The sequence below is a fragment of the Mercenaria mercenaria genome, unplaced genomic scaffold, assembly GCF_021730395.1.
Source record: "Mercenaria mercenaria strain notata unplaced genomic scaffold, MADL_Memer_1 contig_3330, whole genome shotgun sequence".
Lineage (NCBI taxonomy): Eukaryota > Metazoa > Mollusca > Bivalvia > Venerida > Veneridae > Mercenaria > Mercenaria mercenaria.
This window is the reverse complement of record NW_026461457.1, coordinates 1-17,845: the sequence shown is the minus strand read 5'-3', so window position 1 is coordinate 17,845 and position 17,845 is coordinate 1. Positions and strand designations below refer to the sequence as shown.

Below are 17,845 nucleotides of genomic sequence, written 5' to 3'. Positions count from 1 at the left end.
TCTAAAAAATGAATTAAGGGACTGTGTAAAAATTTAAACGATGACGGAAGATATTGTATGGAAGTAAAATGTACTAGAATTTCAATTGATAAATAAATTTTCTTAAAGTTTCTAATAATAACTGCACCAGAGGACCTTGCATTCTTTTAAATCTATTTCAGTTTTATAAATGTACTTGTCCGGGGCAATATTTTTAGTATATACTGAAAGGAATTTACATTAAACTAGCCCGATAGGCGACGTCCATAAAGAGACTACTTGCATCATTATACCACTTCTTTCACTTTTGTGATGTAAAGAACAAATTACGATGTAGTAAGAGGCCGTTTGGGTTAAGAGACCACGTTTTTTACCCTTCCAATAGGTATTCACTTAATACAAGTTATAATGTATTCAAACTGCATAAAAAGTTGGAGGACAGTAAGAAGTACATTGTATAATAAATTCTAACTTGCTTAGTTTCGGATTATCTTCCTTTGTTTAATTTACGTAACATAAAAGTCTTGTTCGAAGCAAAACTCTAAAACTACTAAAGGGTTTCTTATAACTTTAAAATATGAAAGACAACATTACGAAAAAGTGCAGTATACAAACACCATATTATGCTACTTTGTTTACATTTGAAAAGGTAATGCCTTTTTTTTTCGACTTTTGTGTTAATTCAGTTTACCTTCTTTAGTGACAAGGCTGTTGAATAGTCCACATCTGATATAAGATTTTCTTGTATAGGACAAACCTGTTGAAGTAATGAAGTGATTTTCTTCAAACTGCATGCAAAGTTTAAGGATAATAACTGCAAATGCAGCGAGCATGAACTATACCTCTACCTTAGTTATATTTTCATTCATTTCCCGCTTTGTGCCCCCCAAAACATTTTAGACGGACTCTTAGATTTGCCCTTGAACATAGGTCTGTGTGTCCGTCCGAATTTTTGTCGTGATTTTTCTATTTGACATAGACGTCAGACCTTAAGACTTTTATTCAGCATGTGACTTTGTGCACTTGAGGTATTTTCATTTTATTTCTATTTGCAAAGTAATTTGTGCATTAAGGAAATAAAAGTGTGTGCCCCATATATCCAAAAGTTTGTGTTGCATATATCTTAAACATTTCATCTAGAGTCATGAAACCATACACATTTACATGAAGTGGAGGCACCAGTGCCCTATGGACACACACCCAGTTTAACCTACTAATAACACTTAAAGAAAAATTATAGAAAAAATATTGCATGCCTTTTGAACAATGTAATTTTTTAATTCACTTGATTTCTCCTATAACTAATATGCATACGATTCTACATTTAAACGTTGTTTTCCTTTTTGCTTAGCCCGCCCGCTTATTTCAATAGCTACAGCGAAGATCAGTGGAACATAAGGTTGTGAGTTCGATACCTCTGCAAAGCGCAAGATTTCTGTGACGATTTGATAAAAGACATTCAGTTTGTTTTAAATGATTTGTCGTCCACTTTTTCTTCATGAGGAGAAGGTTGCAGTTTCTTGAGACAAAAACAGGTGAACATTATCTATACAGCCTGTTTTAGTATAACACATTTCTAAACTGCAAATCTAAAATCAAATCACACTGAATGTAGTGATCATGGAAGATAAGAGGTAACATACATTATTATACAACAAGTATACACCCCATAGACCAGGGGAATTTATTATAAATACAACATTTCAAACAAAGTCAAGGTGTGGTAATTTTTTTAATAATATCCAGCACAGACAAGTGGTCCAATAATATTGATCCATCAAAGTAGTATAAGAATTAAGGCTACCAGGACTATTTGACCTCATTTGACCTCATTTGACCTCTAGCCCTTGTTCCAAAGTGACCACTGTTGACAAATTAAAAAAAACCCCACAGCTTTTAACAACTTACTGTGAAAACCTTTGGTTTGATAGGAGTCGAAAACTGCCGCAGGCGTCCGGGGACCAAGGTCCACCCACACAAAGTGAAGAAAACATATATTTAAAAATGAAAAAAACATAGAGAAGAAAACTTTAAATGGGTTACTGAAAAACAATTTACAATAGTTTTGTCCTTATTAATTAAAATAATTTATAATTGTTTGTTCATTTTGTTTTACATTATTAACTTTTAGTATTTTATACAGTAAATCATAAATGTTTATACCATCTTGTAACATTTTTATCAAAAATAAACAATAATAACCACATAATACACTTGTTTTGTCCTGATATTGTATGTTATTGTATTTTACTTTGGGTATATAACTAATTACTTCTTTTGGTGGAGGAAGTCCAAATGGGTCAAAATGTATTTTATTTACATAACATACCCAATGTGTTCCAGACCCAACAGAGTCGTCCAAATTTATAATTCCACATTCAACCGAAGACTTTGTCTTTGATCCTTTTGTTTTTAGTAAATTATGTCTACTAAACACACCCGTAAAGTTTTTAATTTTTAATTGTTTAACCCATTGTTCAATTTCAAAGTTAGAAATTGGTTTGTTTATAAATTTTATTTTTTTAACAATAGGAATTCGTCTGTAAGGTCTCCGTTGAGAATCAATCTGTATAACTTTTCCGCTAAGAAGGGATGTAATCAAAGGTATTCCAAGACTAGCAGCTAACATACCTAAGAAGCCACCGTCTTGTTTTTGTTTTTGTGTTAATTTAATTACTCCAAATCCCACTAATTGTTTTCTTTGATTAGGTGTAAGATATGGTGATATCATATTTCTCTTATCATTAGCTACCGAAATCATACGATTTCCAAATAATTTACTAACACCAGTACTAGCAAGTCCTAACAAAGCTCCAACGACTAACGGTCCTAATATTTTTGGAGTTATTTTTGCAGCTACCGGAAGTACTGTTCGACTTAACAGACCAGCCAAAGCTCCCAAAAATCCGCCATTTTGACCTTGACTGGACATTTATTTTTGAAATTGTAATTTCTAATCCCTTCCTATTCCTAATAGACTTTTCAATTTGATTAATCTGTTTTTGAGAAAAACAAAGGAAAGTTTCCACGCAATTGTTCATGTTTTAATCTAAAAGTATGTGGAATTTTGTTGTTAAAGGCTTGTGCTTTTTTTTTCTGTCCATCTGTTCAATTTACTTTATATTCAATATAATTTGATGTCAATGTATATTTTATATATATTTTATTTACACAATAACAAGTTCATATCTAATATCAACTGTTTCTTCATACTATACAATTGCGTAAACACGGATATTAGCTGCTGGTGGAATATTTAATTTAGCTGTTAATGTAATATGCTTAGGATCTTCTGTTATTCCTTCCTTTTTAAATTCTAAGTTAAAATGAACAAATCCAAACAATGTTTTAAATTTAACATATTTAAAAGACTTCCAGTGGTTTTATTATTTTGTTTATGAAAATAATTAAGAACATCATCATAAATACTTGATATACTTGTATATTCCGTTTCAGGATAAAAAACACCATTACCAACTTCGAGACGGCAAGATTCCAGCCTGCAATTATTATTTGCTGCATTAATTTTAAATGTATCTAATAAATGTGGATTATGTTCTTGTGAATTACTTTTATCAGGTCGTTGTAAATAAACAAACACATGTTCGGGGTTTTTTTTACACCGGCTGTTATTCTAAAAGTTATATTATTTTGTTGTGTATCTGTTAATTGTGTTATCATTTCCCGTAGGTATTTCCAACTTGTTGCTTTCATATATCTTTCAGAAATTAAATTAATTCCAGATAAATTAAAAATTAAACGTGGAACCCACAAAATTGATTTAGTTACAATTACCCTACCTGCATCAGTAGCATTAGCTCTGTAAATTAATTCATCATCATTTGTTAATTGTAATGTTATTTAAAATTTGAAGTAGGGGTAACATGTTTTGTTCCAAACTCTGAAAAAATGAATAATTATTTAACGGAATTTTATCATTTACATTATTACCACCCTGGATTAATACCTTTCTAGAAGCAAAACCTTTATTATATGTAGCTTGATCATCCCTGCTTTCAGCATTAGCATTTTTATCTAAATAAATTCGTTTGTTCCAGTTGATTCTGCATAATCCTTCAACTAAAATTTTTACATTTATTACCTTATATAAATTATTACAATCATAGACAATTTTTCCATTTTGTTTAACTATTAGTTGATCAATTATTGAAGGTGCATTATTAATTAAAGCAATTTGATCTCCATCAGCATAATCATTACCATTTGCAAGTTTATTAACTTTAAAACTTACTTCAAAATAACCATTAAACCAATCAAAATATGAACTTCTATCATTAATTGTAAAGTGATACCCACTTTTTTGTTGTTTAACATTATTTCCCAGTGCAGAAATTAAAGGTGTATCTAATTGAAAAGGAGTTAGTTCGTATCTTTCACAATACTGTTTTGTTCTAAACATGTATATTATATATTATTTTATTTTTTATAAATTAATCTGCTAGTATGTTAACGCTGAGCTAAAGTCCCAGATCCTGACAACATTTTATTTAATCTTATATAAATATCCTCCTCATTATTTTTACTATATTTTTTTGTAATGCCTTAGCAAATAAAATACTAACAGGGTTTACTTGCATAACAGGCGTTACAGTTTTTTTAAACTTTTGATTTTTTCTGTAATATTATCAGCAGCTAAATTTCCAACTTCTGTTCCAATCTTTTTTGTTCCACTTTCAAGAGCAGTTTTTCCTGCAGTTTCCAGGGCTTTTTTTCCAGCACTACCAATTGAAGATGCAACAGAAGATTAAAACAATTTTGTTAAAGTGTCAAGATACCTGAGCCTGGAAATTTCTTATACATTATATATTAAAAATTTTATATTTTCTTTTAAAAGTAATGCAAAACCTGTTTCAACTTCATTAAAATTAATTATTCTACCAAATACATCTATAATATATATTCTAATTGAATTTATAACATTTTTATTAATTTCAGAATATCCGACTCTGTTTGGCTCTTTTGTAAAAGGATAAGCTTTTGTTAAATCTGCAGTACTTAAAGCATAGATAATATCACTAAAATAACCATCAACAAGTGAATTATCAATATGATCACAATGAATGTAAATTGTATCCACAGAGTTAGTTATATTTGGTGTCGTAGTTCCCCATTCGGTATTTCTTAAAGCATTTTTTCTCAAATCCAAGCATTGTATGAAAATTTGACATTCTTAAATCTAGCATAAAATTATCATGAATTGAAATTAAGATTTTAAAACTACTTAAATCAAATTCCAAACTTATTGGGGCAATATCTGATTTATCAAATTCAGAATCACCATTACTTATTAATGTTTCACTGATATAATTATTAATATCTGTATAACTGTATGAACCATTTGTAAATATGATATCTTTCCATTCTTTACCATTATTATAACGAATTATTTTATTATCGTATTCATCACTAATATTATGCCAACAGTAAGTCATAGTGTTAATACTATCCAAACCAGCAACATAAGTTTTTTTTTTATTTAAAATTAAAGAACGGCTGAATCCGATTGTAAAATCACTTGGAGTATTTTTATTATCGTTTTTAACTGTTTCAGAGTGTAATACTATTTTTGTTCCATTTATATATTCAAGAAAATTAATTTTTATATAACATTTCATGTTCTTTTGATAACAATTTATTCATATTTTAATAGTTCATCAATTGTGCTAATACCTTAATTTTTTAGTTCTTCATTATTATTTCAAGCATCAATTGAACCACAAATAAGCTCTAAGTTATTAACCAGTTCTTCTGGATTACACGGACAAACGTCATAACCTTGACCCCTAATTACTTTTTTAAATTTCATGGATCTTTTATTGATAGGTAAGCCTGATTTTTCTGTTAAATCTTTAAATATTTTCCTAGAAAGTATTGAATGTATTTTATTATTGTTATATCTTTTATTAATCAAATCAATCAAATCATTATCTACCATAACGTTAATTACTTCTTTTCCAGTGTTTTTATTTCTAGTTACTAATTTATTTTGACTATAAAGTTTATTAAGATCAATAATTAAATTACCATATTGTCCATTTAAGAATGATAGATTTACTATAGAACCAGGAATTTATGTTAGATTCTATCATTTTTGAACGGTACCGGATAAATGGCAAACCACATTCTCTTGCTTAAATTGATTTCATTTTTTTTTCTTAAAAACCAATGTTGTATTTTTAGCCTCAGATAATATATACTCTATTCCATTTGTGTGATCACCCTCCCGCCGAAAAATAAAACGATCTGGTGTTTCATCAGAGTGATCAATGATAATATTTATTTCAATTATATAATCACTATGTTGTTGAACTTGAAATACACTTTCTTTAAATCCTTGTGCATACATAAAATTATGATCTGTTTTAAAAAATACTTTAATAATCTGTAATCTTATTAACTTGTATTCGAAATAATGCAAATAAATCTGTGGCATATGATACCTTTTGTTGTAACTGTTTATCTTCAATATATATAACAACAAAGTTCCACATACTTTTAGATTAAAACATGAACAATTGCGTGGAAACTTTCCTTTGCTTTTAACAAAAACACAGATTAATCAAATTGAAAAGTCTGTTAGGAATAAGAAGGGATTAGAAACTGAATTTCAAAAAAGCATGTGTCCAGTCAAGGTCAAAATGGCGGATTTTTGGGAGCTTTGGCTGGTCTGTTATGTCGAACAGTACTTCCGGTAGCTGCAAAAATAACTCCAAAAATATTAGGACCGTTAGGCGTTGGAGCTTTGTTAGGACTTGCTAGTACTGGTGTTAGTAAATTATTTGGAAATCGTATGATTTCGGTAGCTAATGATAAGAGAAATATAATATCACCATATCTTACACCTAATCAAAGAAAACAATTTGTGGGATCTGGAGTAATTAAATTAAAACAAAACAAGACGGTGGCTTCTTAGGTATATTAGCTGCTAGTCTTGGAATACCTTTGATTACATCCCTTCTTAGCGGAAAATTTATACAGATTGATTCTCAACGGAGACATTACAGACGAATTCCTATTGTTAAAAAAAATAAAATTTATAAACAAACCAATTTCTAACTTTGAATTGAACAATGGGTTAAACAATTAAAAATTAAAAACTTTACGGGTGTGTTTAGTAGAAATTATTTACTAAAAACAAAAGGATCAAAGACAAAGTCTTCGGTTGAATGTGGAATTATAAATTTGGACGACTCTGTTGGGTCTGGAACACATTGGGTATGTTTTGTAAATGACATATATTTTGACCCATTTGGACTTCCTCCACCAAAAGAAGTAATTAGTTAAATACCCAAAGTAAAATACAATAACATACAATATCAGGACAAAACAAGTGTATTATGTGGTTATTATTGTTTATTTATTATAAAAATGTTACAAGATGGTATAAACATTTATGATTTACTGTTTAAAATACAAAAGTTAATAATGTAAAACAAATTGAACAAACAATTATAAATTATTTTAATTAATAAGGACAAAAGTATTGTAAATTGTTTTTCAGTAACCCATTTAAAATTTTCTTCTGGATTTTTTTTTTCATTTTTAAATATATGTTTTCTTCACTTTTTGTGGGTGGACCTTGGTCCCCGGACGCCTGCGGCAGCTTTCGGCTCCCATCAAACCAAAGGTTTTCACAGTAAGTTGTTAAAAGCTGTGGGTTTTTTTTTATTGGTCAGCAGTGGTCACTTTGGACAAAGGGCTAGAGGTCAAATGAGGTCAAATGAGGTCAAAAAGTCCTGGTAGCCTTAATTCTTATACTACTCATCAACTGTGAAAACGTTTCGTTGCCAAAACCCCGTACCGACGTGTAAACGTTTCATTGGGTTGATATTATTGAAAGAATAAGTCACACCAAAATGTTGTACTTTATTTCTCTAAAAATGTACAGGTGACGTTGCCGGCGGCTGTCCTAACTTCAGTGTTCTGCAAATATTATATAAAGTGAGTGACGGTATGATAAAGCCAATTGTATTTGGTAATACGGGATATCGTCAACCTTCGACGGTTGGGTGTTATTTTTTCTCAGAATTACAATGCCTTATATCATTTTAGCCGAAGTGTGTTTTGTATAAATTATTAAGAGGTTTTGTTAGCACTTTTAGGCTACCCTCTACTCCGTGGTCTGTAAGCATATAAATGCTAATGGTTTTCTTAATGACGTAATGAAAGTTTTCACTATTTTCTAAATTCATTCAGGGAAAAGAAGTGTATGAGGAAGACGTAGAAGGCAACAACCTGGAGAAAATGGTAGAGAAGCATTTGCAGCCTATGAAGCAAATCGAGTCCAAATTGATAGACATACAAAACAAGTTGGTAAAGAATGATCTAAATGTGGAAACGGTGAAAACACGACTGAATAAGTTGAAAGAAATGCTGGCTGGCACACAGAACACTTTGAAGTCTTTAACGAAAGATTTGGACACCAGCATGTGAGTATGACCATTATTCACCATTATTTGCGCAGTGCAGCAAATTATGCGTGGTAAGAGTTTAAAGAAAGTTTTGTCTGGAAAAAGGCATTTACTCTCTATAAAAGAGTAAATTAATTATTCTCTAAACTTAAATAACAGTAAGAAAGAAAACGAACACAGAAAGTAGGAATAAGGCTAATACTTGGCAGTAAGTATCGATTTACAAGATATATCAACATAATGCACGTTTAATTAAGTGTTTATCTGTTCCGAATGTCGTAGTGGTGTTACGGTTGTGGTGTTCCGGTTGTCGTAGTGTCGTTGGAATGGAATGGAAAACTGAAACGAAACTAACTTAGAATTGAACAAAATTTCAAATTAAACTAAAAAAAGTAACATAAAGCCTTGCTCTGCTTTCACTGAAAAAGAACTATTTTTAGAGACAATTAAATGTAAAACCATCAGCGTCATATCCTCCTGAGTAACTCGATATCCGCCTGTGAAATAACTGTATGTGAAAATAAAAAGAAAATTCAATATTACTTTAATAAGATTATTTTCTTTCTCGCTTAGTGTCAATAAATATGCAGACAACAATAAAATCTTTTATAAAAATCTGAATTATTATAGATCGGCTGAAAAGAATGCTTCAGACCGCTTAAGCATATGGGGAGGGTGGGTAGTGCATTCACTATTGTAAACCTCACTGCCAAATATTTAATCTCGAGATGTATCAAAGTTAAGTTGTAAAGGTATATATATACCCAATACACAAATGCACGATAAGCATGAGACTATTCCCGCCAACCTGAACTACTGTAGACTGTTAAATTAGCGATACTGTAAAGACTGTTATTATCGTACCGAGAATAATTTCATTAATTTCATTTAATATATATATATATATATATATATGTATATTGGATTTGGAAAATACACATTTGTACTTGTGCCTTAAAGCCCTGTTCCGCGGCTGTTCAAATTTTATTTTTTGTATACAACCCATGATTACAATAGGTAACAGTATACGGCCAAACGCCACACTTTAGCACACAAAACCACAATTATTTTATATAGAATTTTATATAAAATAGACTCTATTTTGACAGGTGTCACTGTTCATAGTCAGGATTTTCATGCTTTTTCAATGACAATCTAAGATTAAAAGGTAGGACTGGAGCAGATCTTTAAGAACAATATTTCAGCTTTGTTTTTATGCCCCCACCCTAGAAGCGGGGGAGCATAACGTCGCCATATTATCCGTCCGTCCTTCCAAGCTCACATTTGCATACTTAGTTGACTATAGGAACAATAGATAACTGTGCTTTTTCTTTGATGTCATTCATTCCGTAAGGCTTCTATGTGGCTATATTTGTTGTACGTGGAACGATAGAGAGAACAAAATACCCGTATGTAGGAACGTCCGTTCGTCCGTCCGTCCATCACACTTCTTGTCAGGCAGATAACTCAAACAGTATTAAAGGTACCAAATTGTAACTTTATACAATGATAGAGCTCATTAAGAGGATGTTTGACAAGAAAACATAACTCTAAATGGTCCCATTTCTGAATTATCTCCTTTTTTAAAAAGCCTTGTCTGGGGCATAACTCGAGTACAATATAATGTATTGACATAATACTTCTAATATTGATAGATGTCATAATTTGAATACTGTTGAAAGGATTTACTTTATATGTTCCATATTTATAGAGATCAGTGAGAGAGAGTGCAATGTTTAGAAACCACAATACTTAGCGACCACATTTCTCCTTTATACGACCTTCCTGACTGAAAAGCCCCGTATGCTACAGTAATTTTGGGAGCATCCACTGGTGCTACCGATCGTCTTGCTTATATTTGCATTTTAATCTTTAACAAATCAAAAATAATTTAGATTGTATGCTTTATTTGTTAGCACTGAAACGAAATATTAGACAGAACATTAAATACATGCAACTCATAGTTTACTGTAAATAAATTTCTCTTTTCTCCATGTGATGTCAAGTGTAGCAGTATTTTAACGTGACCATTTTATATTGCATATTGCTTTTCATTGCAGATTAATGGTTGAAATTTCTACTTGTAACCCCCCCCCCCACCCACCCCTCCCCCCTCCCCCTCATCCTCCCCAAACCAAATTGATAATGTTGCCATGAATTTCGATTAATTCACGATTCACTTCTTCATTATGAATTATTTTGACTTTTTTTGTTATGTACTTAGTGAATTGTCAACTTCGTTTTCAATTGATATCATTTGTAAGATGATCTAGTTTTCAAAGTGTAAATGTCCGCCTTACCACTTCATGTATATATACCTGTCATTACTACAACTAGTGGTAACCCTTATACCTTATTTAGTACTCTATTTTATAAGGTATTCCGTTCTTGAGGAAACCCTTCACAGAACTTTGAAAGCATGCTTTAAAAGAAATGTATGACGTTGCTGTATGGTATGCCACTGCACAAATAAGGGTATAAAATTAATTGAAGACATATTTAGAAAACAAATATCATTCGGAATTCGCAAATAATGGCTGACGAATCTCATAAAAACTTTATAATAACACAACTATCAAAACATGTATACATAGATCCCTGCAATTGTCAGTTATTTCGATATGTATAATAACAACATGATCTGTGTGTCAGCTAATCACAAGCCCTATCATAGGACAGCAAAAATAAAACTGCAAACGCTTTCAAAGCATGCCTAAATAAAAGATACAACGCTTTCAAGCACGGCCGAAACACAACTGCTAAAACTTTAACAGCACGGCTTAACAAACATAGCAAAAACATTTACAGCACGGCTATAAAGGCTCAGTTAGCTCTTTCACAGTGAGGCTGGAATAAAACAGCTTCAGTTCAGACAGTCAATACTTTCATAATACTGCTAGTATAAAAGTTTTAAATCAGGAAAAACTTCCCTAGCAAGGCCTAAATAAAACTGCAAACGCTTTGACAGCACGGATGAAATAAAACAGCTTACACTTCTATAACACGGATAACCCACGATTAGTTGCGTATTAACATCTGCAGAAGCTCACAGGAATATTTGTGTGTCTGAGACCGAATACACAAAACAAACTTTTCTTACAAAGAAAACATATGGCACAAAGACTAAATGTTTGCCTTTTTATGTGATAGCGATTATACTACATTTTTTAATCCGACTTGAAACGGTAAACATATTTAAGAAATTAAGAACCGGGGCTCACAAATCAGAAACACCACCAAAAGCATGTTTTAAGGTTTTATTTTGATTCCACGTTATTAAAAACATGACATTACCCGTAATTGTGCATATAATTTATAACATCGGAACACTATTTCAAGAAAAATAGTTTTACATTTGAGCTATTTTGAGAAACAAAAGTTAATTAGTGTAGGAATTAGTACATTTATATGAATACCAAATACCAAAATAAAGCAAAAGTTTCACGCAATTCAATACATTCGCGGTTATCGACAAAAATTGAGTAGACGAGTTCAAAAGGGTTGTAAACAGAAGGAGCAGCCAGTAAGCACATTGTTCACTCTTTAGAGGCTAAAGGAGAGGGTGGTATCTTAATTAATTTCCAGTCGTCCAAAGTTTTACTATTTGTAATATTATCAAATGCCAAGTAAGATTATCCAGTGTAATTCCCGCGGATTTATTATATGTGCATTAGTGAAACATTTTTTACTTGGAAGATTTTAATGGTCATCATGAGTTTCGGGGCAGTTCAGAAAGCTTCAGTTTCGATTAAGTTATTGAAACTTTTATTGGAAGAAACGCCGTCTCTTTATCAAATGATAAATTAAAAATGTACCTTCCTCCTGCAATAGGTTGCTATTCTTCACTCGATTTGTCAACTGAATACTTACTTTTTTTGATTTTGAATATTAAGCACTAGATGATTTGCATGGCTGAGAACATTTTGCAATTATTTTGTCAACTACTTGTCATCAACCCTCAGATTTCCCGGTATATCTTAAATTTGATCAGGCTGATAGGCAGCAAATTTCAGTATTTATGTTTGACTTTGAAGAATTGCACTAATTTATTATGATCCAGTTGATTGTTTTTTTTGTCTGATATCGCTTACAAATCCTTTCCGAAAACTTCAAGAAATGCTTAACATTAAAATAAACCATGGTATAATGATAATGATTAGACCGCTTTTCGAAGATGTAAAGCAGCCATTGAAAATTGGATATATGGCCAACTAATTTAAAAGTAAATATGTAATACAGTCAGTAAAGATTTTCAGAGGAACACGTCGCAGTACAAAGCGAAGAAAAAGTATTTGTATTCTAATCTTCTAAACTTTATTCCAGATAAAAAGTTTGGGATATGATTTCTTATATTTGTGGTAAAGAAAAACCTCACACTTTTTACTTTTAGCTAAATCAAATAAGTCCATTGTATTTACACAAGAAGATATTAAAACACTCTTAGTGAAAGCATTTCAAAAAATACTATTCATCAAACGAAAAAAAAAATCTTTTGAAAAATGTAACGATACTGCAGCCGGTTCATACCAAATTCGCTATTGATTTTAAAACCACTTACAAGAATCATTGGAGCAATTTACAACATGACTCGGAAAGCTAGAAGTTTTTCAGATTCTTTGTGAGAAGCTACAGTCATTCCCAAGCGGAAACCACGGGAAAATAACACGATCCCCAATACTTAGACATCGATCATTGTCCTTACAACTTGTTTATGTTATACACTAGAACGCACGATTAATTCTAGATAAGTCTGATATCTAGAATCGCAATGCCGCATAACAAATTTTCAAAGCTTTTATTTGCAAACAGCGTCGCACAACTGATCATCTTGTTCGTCTGTAAAAGTTTACATTTTATGTGACGCATTTGTCAGAGAATATCTTGTGTTTATCTGTTCGTTTTAGAAAGGCTTATGATATAACATTTAGTATTATTAACCTTGAGGACTAAGATTTAAAATCGATTTCAGATATTTATACTTCAATTTTTATTTGCTTGCAATTCTAAAGTAAGTGCCGGTTCTTTCCCTATTTTGTATTTTGGACAAGAATAGGGCTATCCACAATGCTCTTTTTTGTTGGATTTAACGTCGCTCCGACACATGATAGATCATATGGAGACTTTCCAGCTTTAATGGTGGAGGAAAACACCAGGTGCCCCTCCGTGCATTATTTCACCACGAGAGGGCACCCGGGTAGAACCACCCACCTTCCGTAAGCCAGTTGGATGGCTTCCTCACATGAAGAATTCAACGCCCCGGTTGAGGCTCGAAGCCACATCTATGACGGGCAAGTGGTTTGAAGTCTGCGACCTAAACCACTCGGCAACGGAGGCCCCCACTATGTTCAGTTTTGTTTTTGGTTTTACATTTTTTAAATTTTATTTTATTATTTTTATTTTCTGCTTTTTAAGTATTAAAATTAATAATAAAGAAAAATGTTGGTTACAATGCTAGATTACTCATTATATGTCGACGATTTTTTATATGTTATCGTTCAAGTTCAATTATGGAAACAATCCTGAGCTTTATTTAAACGGCATAGAAATACCCGTTGTTTGCGAAGCAAAGTTTCTTGGTATTATATTTGATAAAAAAAACTTTCTTTTATACATGACATAATATATCCAAAGCCAAATGCTTGAATTTATTAAATCATTTAAAGGGAATTTCAAATAAAATTTGGGGAGCCGATCGCAAAGCTTTAAAAAGACTCTGTAGAGCTTTGCTAAGATCAAAGCTAGGTTAATCAAAGCTATGTTACGGTCTTATTGTTTATAGCATAGCATGAAAATCCTACTCGAAAGTGCTGGATACCATCCATAATCAAGTCATTTTATTTCTTTCGGTGCTTTTAGAACATCGCCTGTTGAAAACTTGCGTATCGAAGCAAACGAACCTTCTCTTTACCCTTGCCGAGAAAAAATTTTCATTGCAAGAGGGTAGATGCAAACAAATCTAATCGTGCTCATAGAATCATTTTTAAACTCAAGCACTTCTATTTGTATGAGATGTGATGATTTCGACTAAAATCTTTTATGAATTCGATGATTAAAAGGAAATTTAATTCCGGATACACACCATGAACCTTTTCTGTCCCTACAGTTGTTTTGTTTCATATGAAAACTGCCCTTAACAAGTCTGAAACGAACCCGAAATATTCAAATCACATTACTCTCAAGACAAATCAATTTACAAGTTCGAAAGTTTATTTCAAGGTTAGCTGTGTTGCCGTCAGCCACCATCAATCAAAATTACGTTTGCCAAATAACGCAACAATATTTTCAGTGGAGGAAAAACCTGTTATATCTTAACTTTAAAGTTTATTGTCTTTCAGAAATATTTTCCTTTTTTTACAGTCGGTTCTTAACCGAAATATGAACAATTATTTCATTCAGAATGTGCATGCACTTCTTTTAAAAAGTGTATTATATTTTGTTGGATTCTACTGCAAAGAAATCCTTTTAATCATCACAATCTAATCATAATCAAATTTTGAAATTACTGTATACTGATTTTAAACAAAATACAGGTTAAAATACTAATAGCATGGCTTAATCAAAACAGTCAACCCTTTTACAGCATGAATAAAATAAACACCTAACGTTCCCACTGCATGGCTAAAATAAAAGAGCAACGCTTTCTGGAAACGGCTAAAATTCTAGCTTGATACATCAAAACATGTACTTATCTTTCCCTGCAGTTGTCAAAATCCAGACAGGTATAATTACAATATGATCAACATTTCAACTAATTGTGAAACATTAAAAGAACAGTTAAACATTTCATATTCAATTTAGTCAGCCAACGCTTTAGCAGCACCGCTAAAAAACAAACGGTTTCGGAGCAGTGCTAGAATAAAACAGCCAACGCTTTCGCAACATAGCTAGAATAAAACAGTCAACGCTTTTACAGCACGGCTGAAATAAAACAGCCAACGCTATTACAAAACGGCTAAAATAAATAAGCCAGTGCTTTTATTGATCGGCTGAAGAAAAAAACGACGCTTTCATAGCACTGCTAAAGTAAAACAGCCAACACTTTCACAGCTTAGCTCAGAAAAACAAACAGCCAACTCCTTCACAGTACGACTAAAATTAAGCAACCAACGCGGTTATAGAACGACTTAAATAAAACAGCAAGTTCTTTAACGACATGGCTAAGATGAAGCAACCAACGCTTTCACAAAACGGCTAAAATAAGTCAGCCAAGTATAAAACAGCCAACATTAAGACGACCTAAATAAAACAACCCATGCTTTCACAACATGTCTAAAATAAAACAGCCAACCCTTTCACAGCAAAGCTGAAATAGTACAGCCAAACACTTTCACAGAACAACTAGAATAGAACAACCATCGCTTTCGTAGCAAGATTGGAAAAAAATACAAGCCTGTCTTGGCACAGCTTAAGTAAAAAGGACAACACCTTCATAGCATAGTGAAAATAGAACAGGGAGCGTGTTACAACGAGCTAAAATAAAAACAGCCAACACTTTCATAAGACGGCTAAACGTTCACAACATGGCTAAAATAAAACAACCATCGCTTTCATAGCATTACTAAACGGCGTAAAAAATCTTTTCAGCAGATCGCACTCAGTTGTAAAACCTTCTGAATATTCTCCTCGCAAGTAATAAAATCTTTAAGAAGAATCTTTTGAAGCATAGAATGCAACCAAGCAAAATAATAGCAGACTCGGTTTGAATGAGTCTGCTCATGAGAGGTAATGGTATGTGTAAAACCTCTCACGCCCACTAGCACCGGCTTAAGCGGAATTCTTTTACATATATATTTAGTGGACTCCATGATCACAAAGGACCAAAAGATATAACACTGAATCTAAGAACAGGGAGACATTGTAGGGCCGCCACCCAACAATTCAAAATGATAGTTAATAAAATGTATAAGAAGATCCATTGGAAGCATAGAATGCAACTAAGCAAAATAATAGCAGACTCGGTTTGATTTGGTCTGCTCATGAGAGGTAATTTAATATGCAACACCCCTAGCACCGGCTTAAGCGGTATTATATTAAATAGATATTGAGTGAACGAGAGTTAACCGGCTAAATTGATAAATATCTTTATTCTAGCATCCGCTTCACTGTCAAAATCGTGTTCGCATTCTAGAATTAACTATTTTAAAAAGTGTTTATAGTTGCACATGTTTAGCGACATAAACGGATAATACACGCAACCAGATGCAAATGCAAGGTGTGTGTTACGTCTTTGTCGACCATGCATCTATATGGTGCAGTCTTTTATGGTTTTAGGAGCAAAACTGAACTGGATCAGGAAGAATCAGTTATCTAATCTGAACTTGAAGGTAATACCCAGATAAGCTTGTTAACTTATCATACACATAAAAACATACGATAATGTATTTTTTAACCAAACATTTTTTTCGTGAACAAACGCGGTTGAAATTATCTAAGTAACGGATTCAGGTACGAAATCAACGAATCCAAATGGCTACCAGAGGTAAAAATAGATCAATGGTTAAACAAGGTCTTGTCATGAAACTACTGAAAGGTATTCTCTAAACTCCAATTTTTTTCTAATGGGTACACATTTTTGGGCCATCACAGCAATAATAGGTATGAATTTAGTGAACTGCTTAAAAAATACTCAACACACCTGATCAGAATCAATGTCGAATGGTCTGTTTCAACTAAAGCACTTTACTAGAAAATATATTCCTGAGGTTAAAACTGATGCTCTACTTTACTCCTTATGTTTGCAAAACGTACAATAATAGCGTTATATTTGGAAAATCATAAATGCTACTATTTACTAAAAAAAAAGACGCATAATTTGAAATTGATAATGTTTAATTCATTTAAGTCTTCGCCCTTTTGAATTTGAATGCAATTTTACTCAGGGGATATTTTTACAATTTTTTTAATAGGCATTATAAATATTTTTGATTATTTTACATAAAATAATCTCAACTAGGTTACATTGAGTGGTCCTGAAACAACTGTTGCCGTGTCACATGTTGTCGCTGAGGTATAAGTTACGTTGAAACGTACCCTCCCGAAGTGATTATGCTACATTAAAGAAACATAAAAAATTGCACCATAGAGACAAGAGGTCAGAATCTGGTGTGGTTTAACAGGAATGTTTGAAGGGGACTCTCTCTGAATATACGTGAAGGTCACTAATTGATTGGGAAAATGCATAGCAACCATGATGAGGGATTGAGTTCATGAAAATAAAAAACATCTATTCGCAAACTAGTTGGATAAAATCTCCTTTGACACAGTGGGGTATATGTATGGCGATTGATATCGCGGATTCAAACTCGATGAAAACCATCTGACTGCGGTCTCAGCAAGCCCTTAGTTTCATGTTTTAAGAAATTTCTCTGCAGTCAACAGTCAATAAATATGTAAAATATCCCGATGCAATTTATAGAATTTTATTCAAACCTAGA

The 17,845-nt window shown here is 32.2% G+C and overlaps 1 protein-coding gene across 1 annotated transcript in view; it reads left to right on the top strand.

The window, feature by feature from the left end:
- The window catches only part of LOC128552962 (uncharacterized), a gene marked incomplete at both ends in the record, with an annotated part of 31,116 nt that extends 22,687 nt beyond the window's left edge, over positions 1-8,429 (top strand). Inside the window, one exon of the mRNA XM_053534055.1 lies at positions 8,197-8,429. Coding sequence (XP_053390030.1) covers positions 8,197-8,429 — 233 coding nt within the window. The remainder of the gene's footprint in view (positions 1-8,196) is intronic.
- Positions 8,430-17,845: the final 9,416 nt, after the last annotated feature.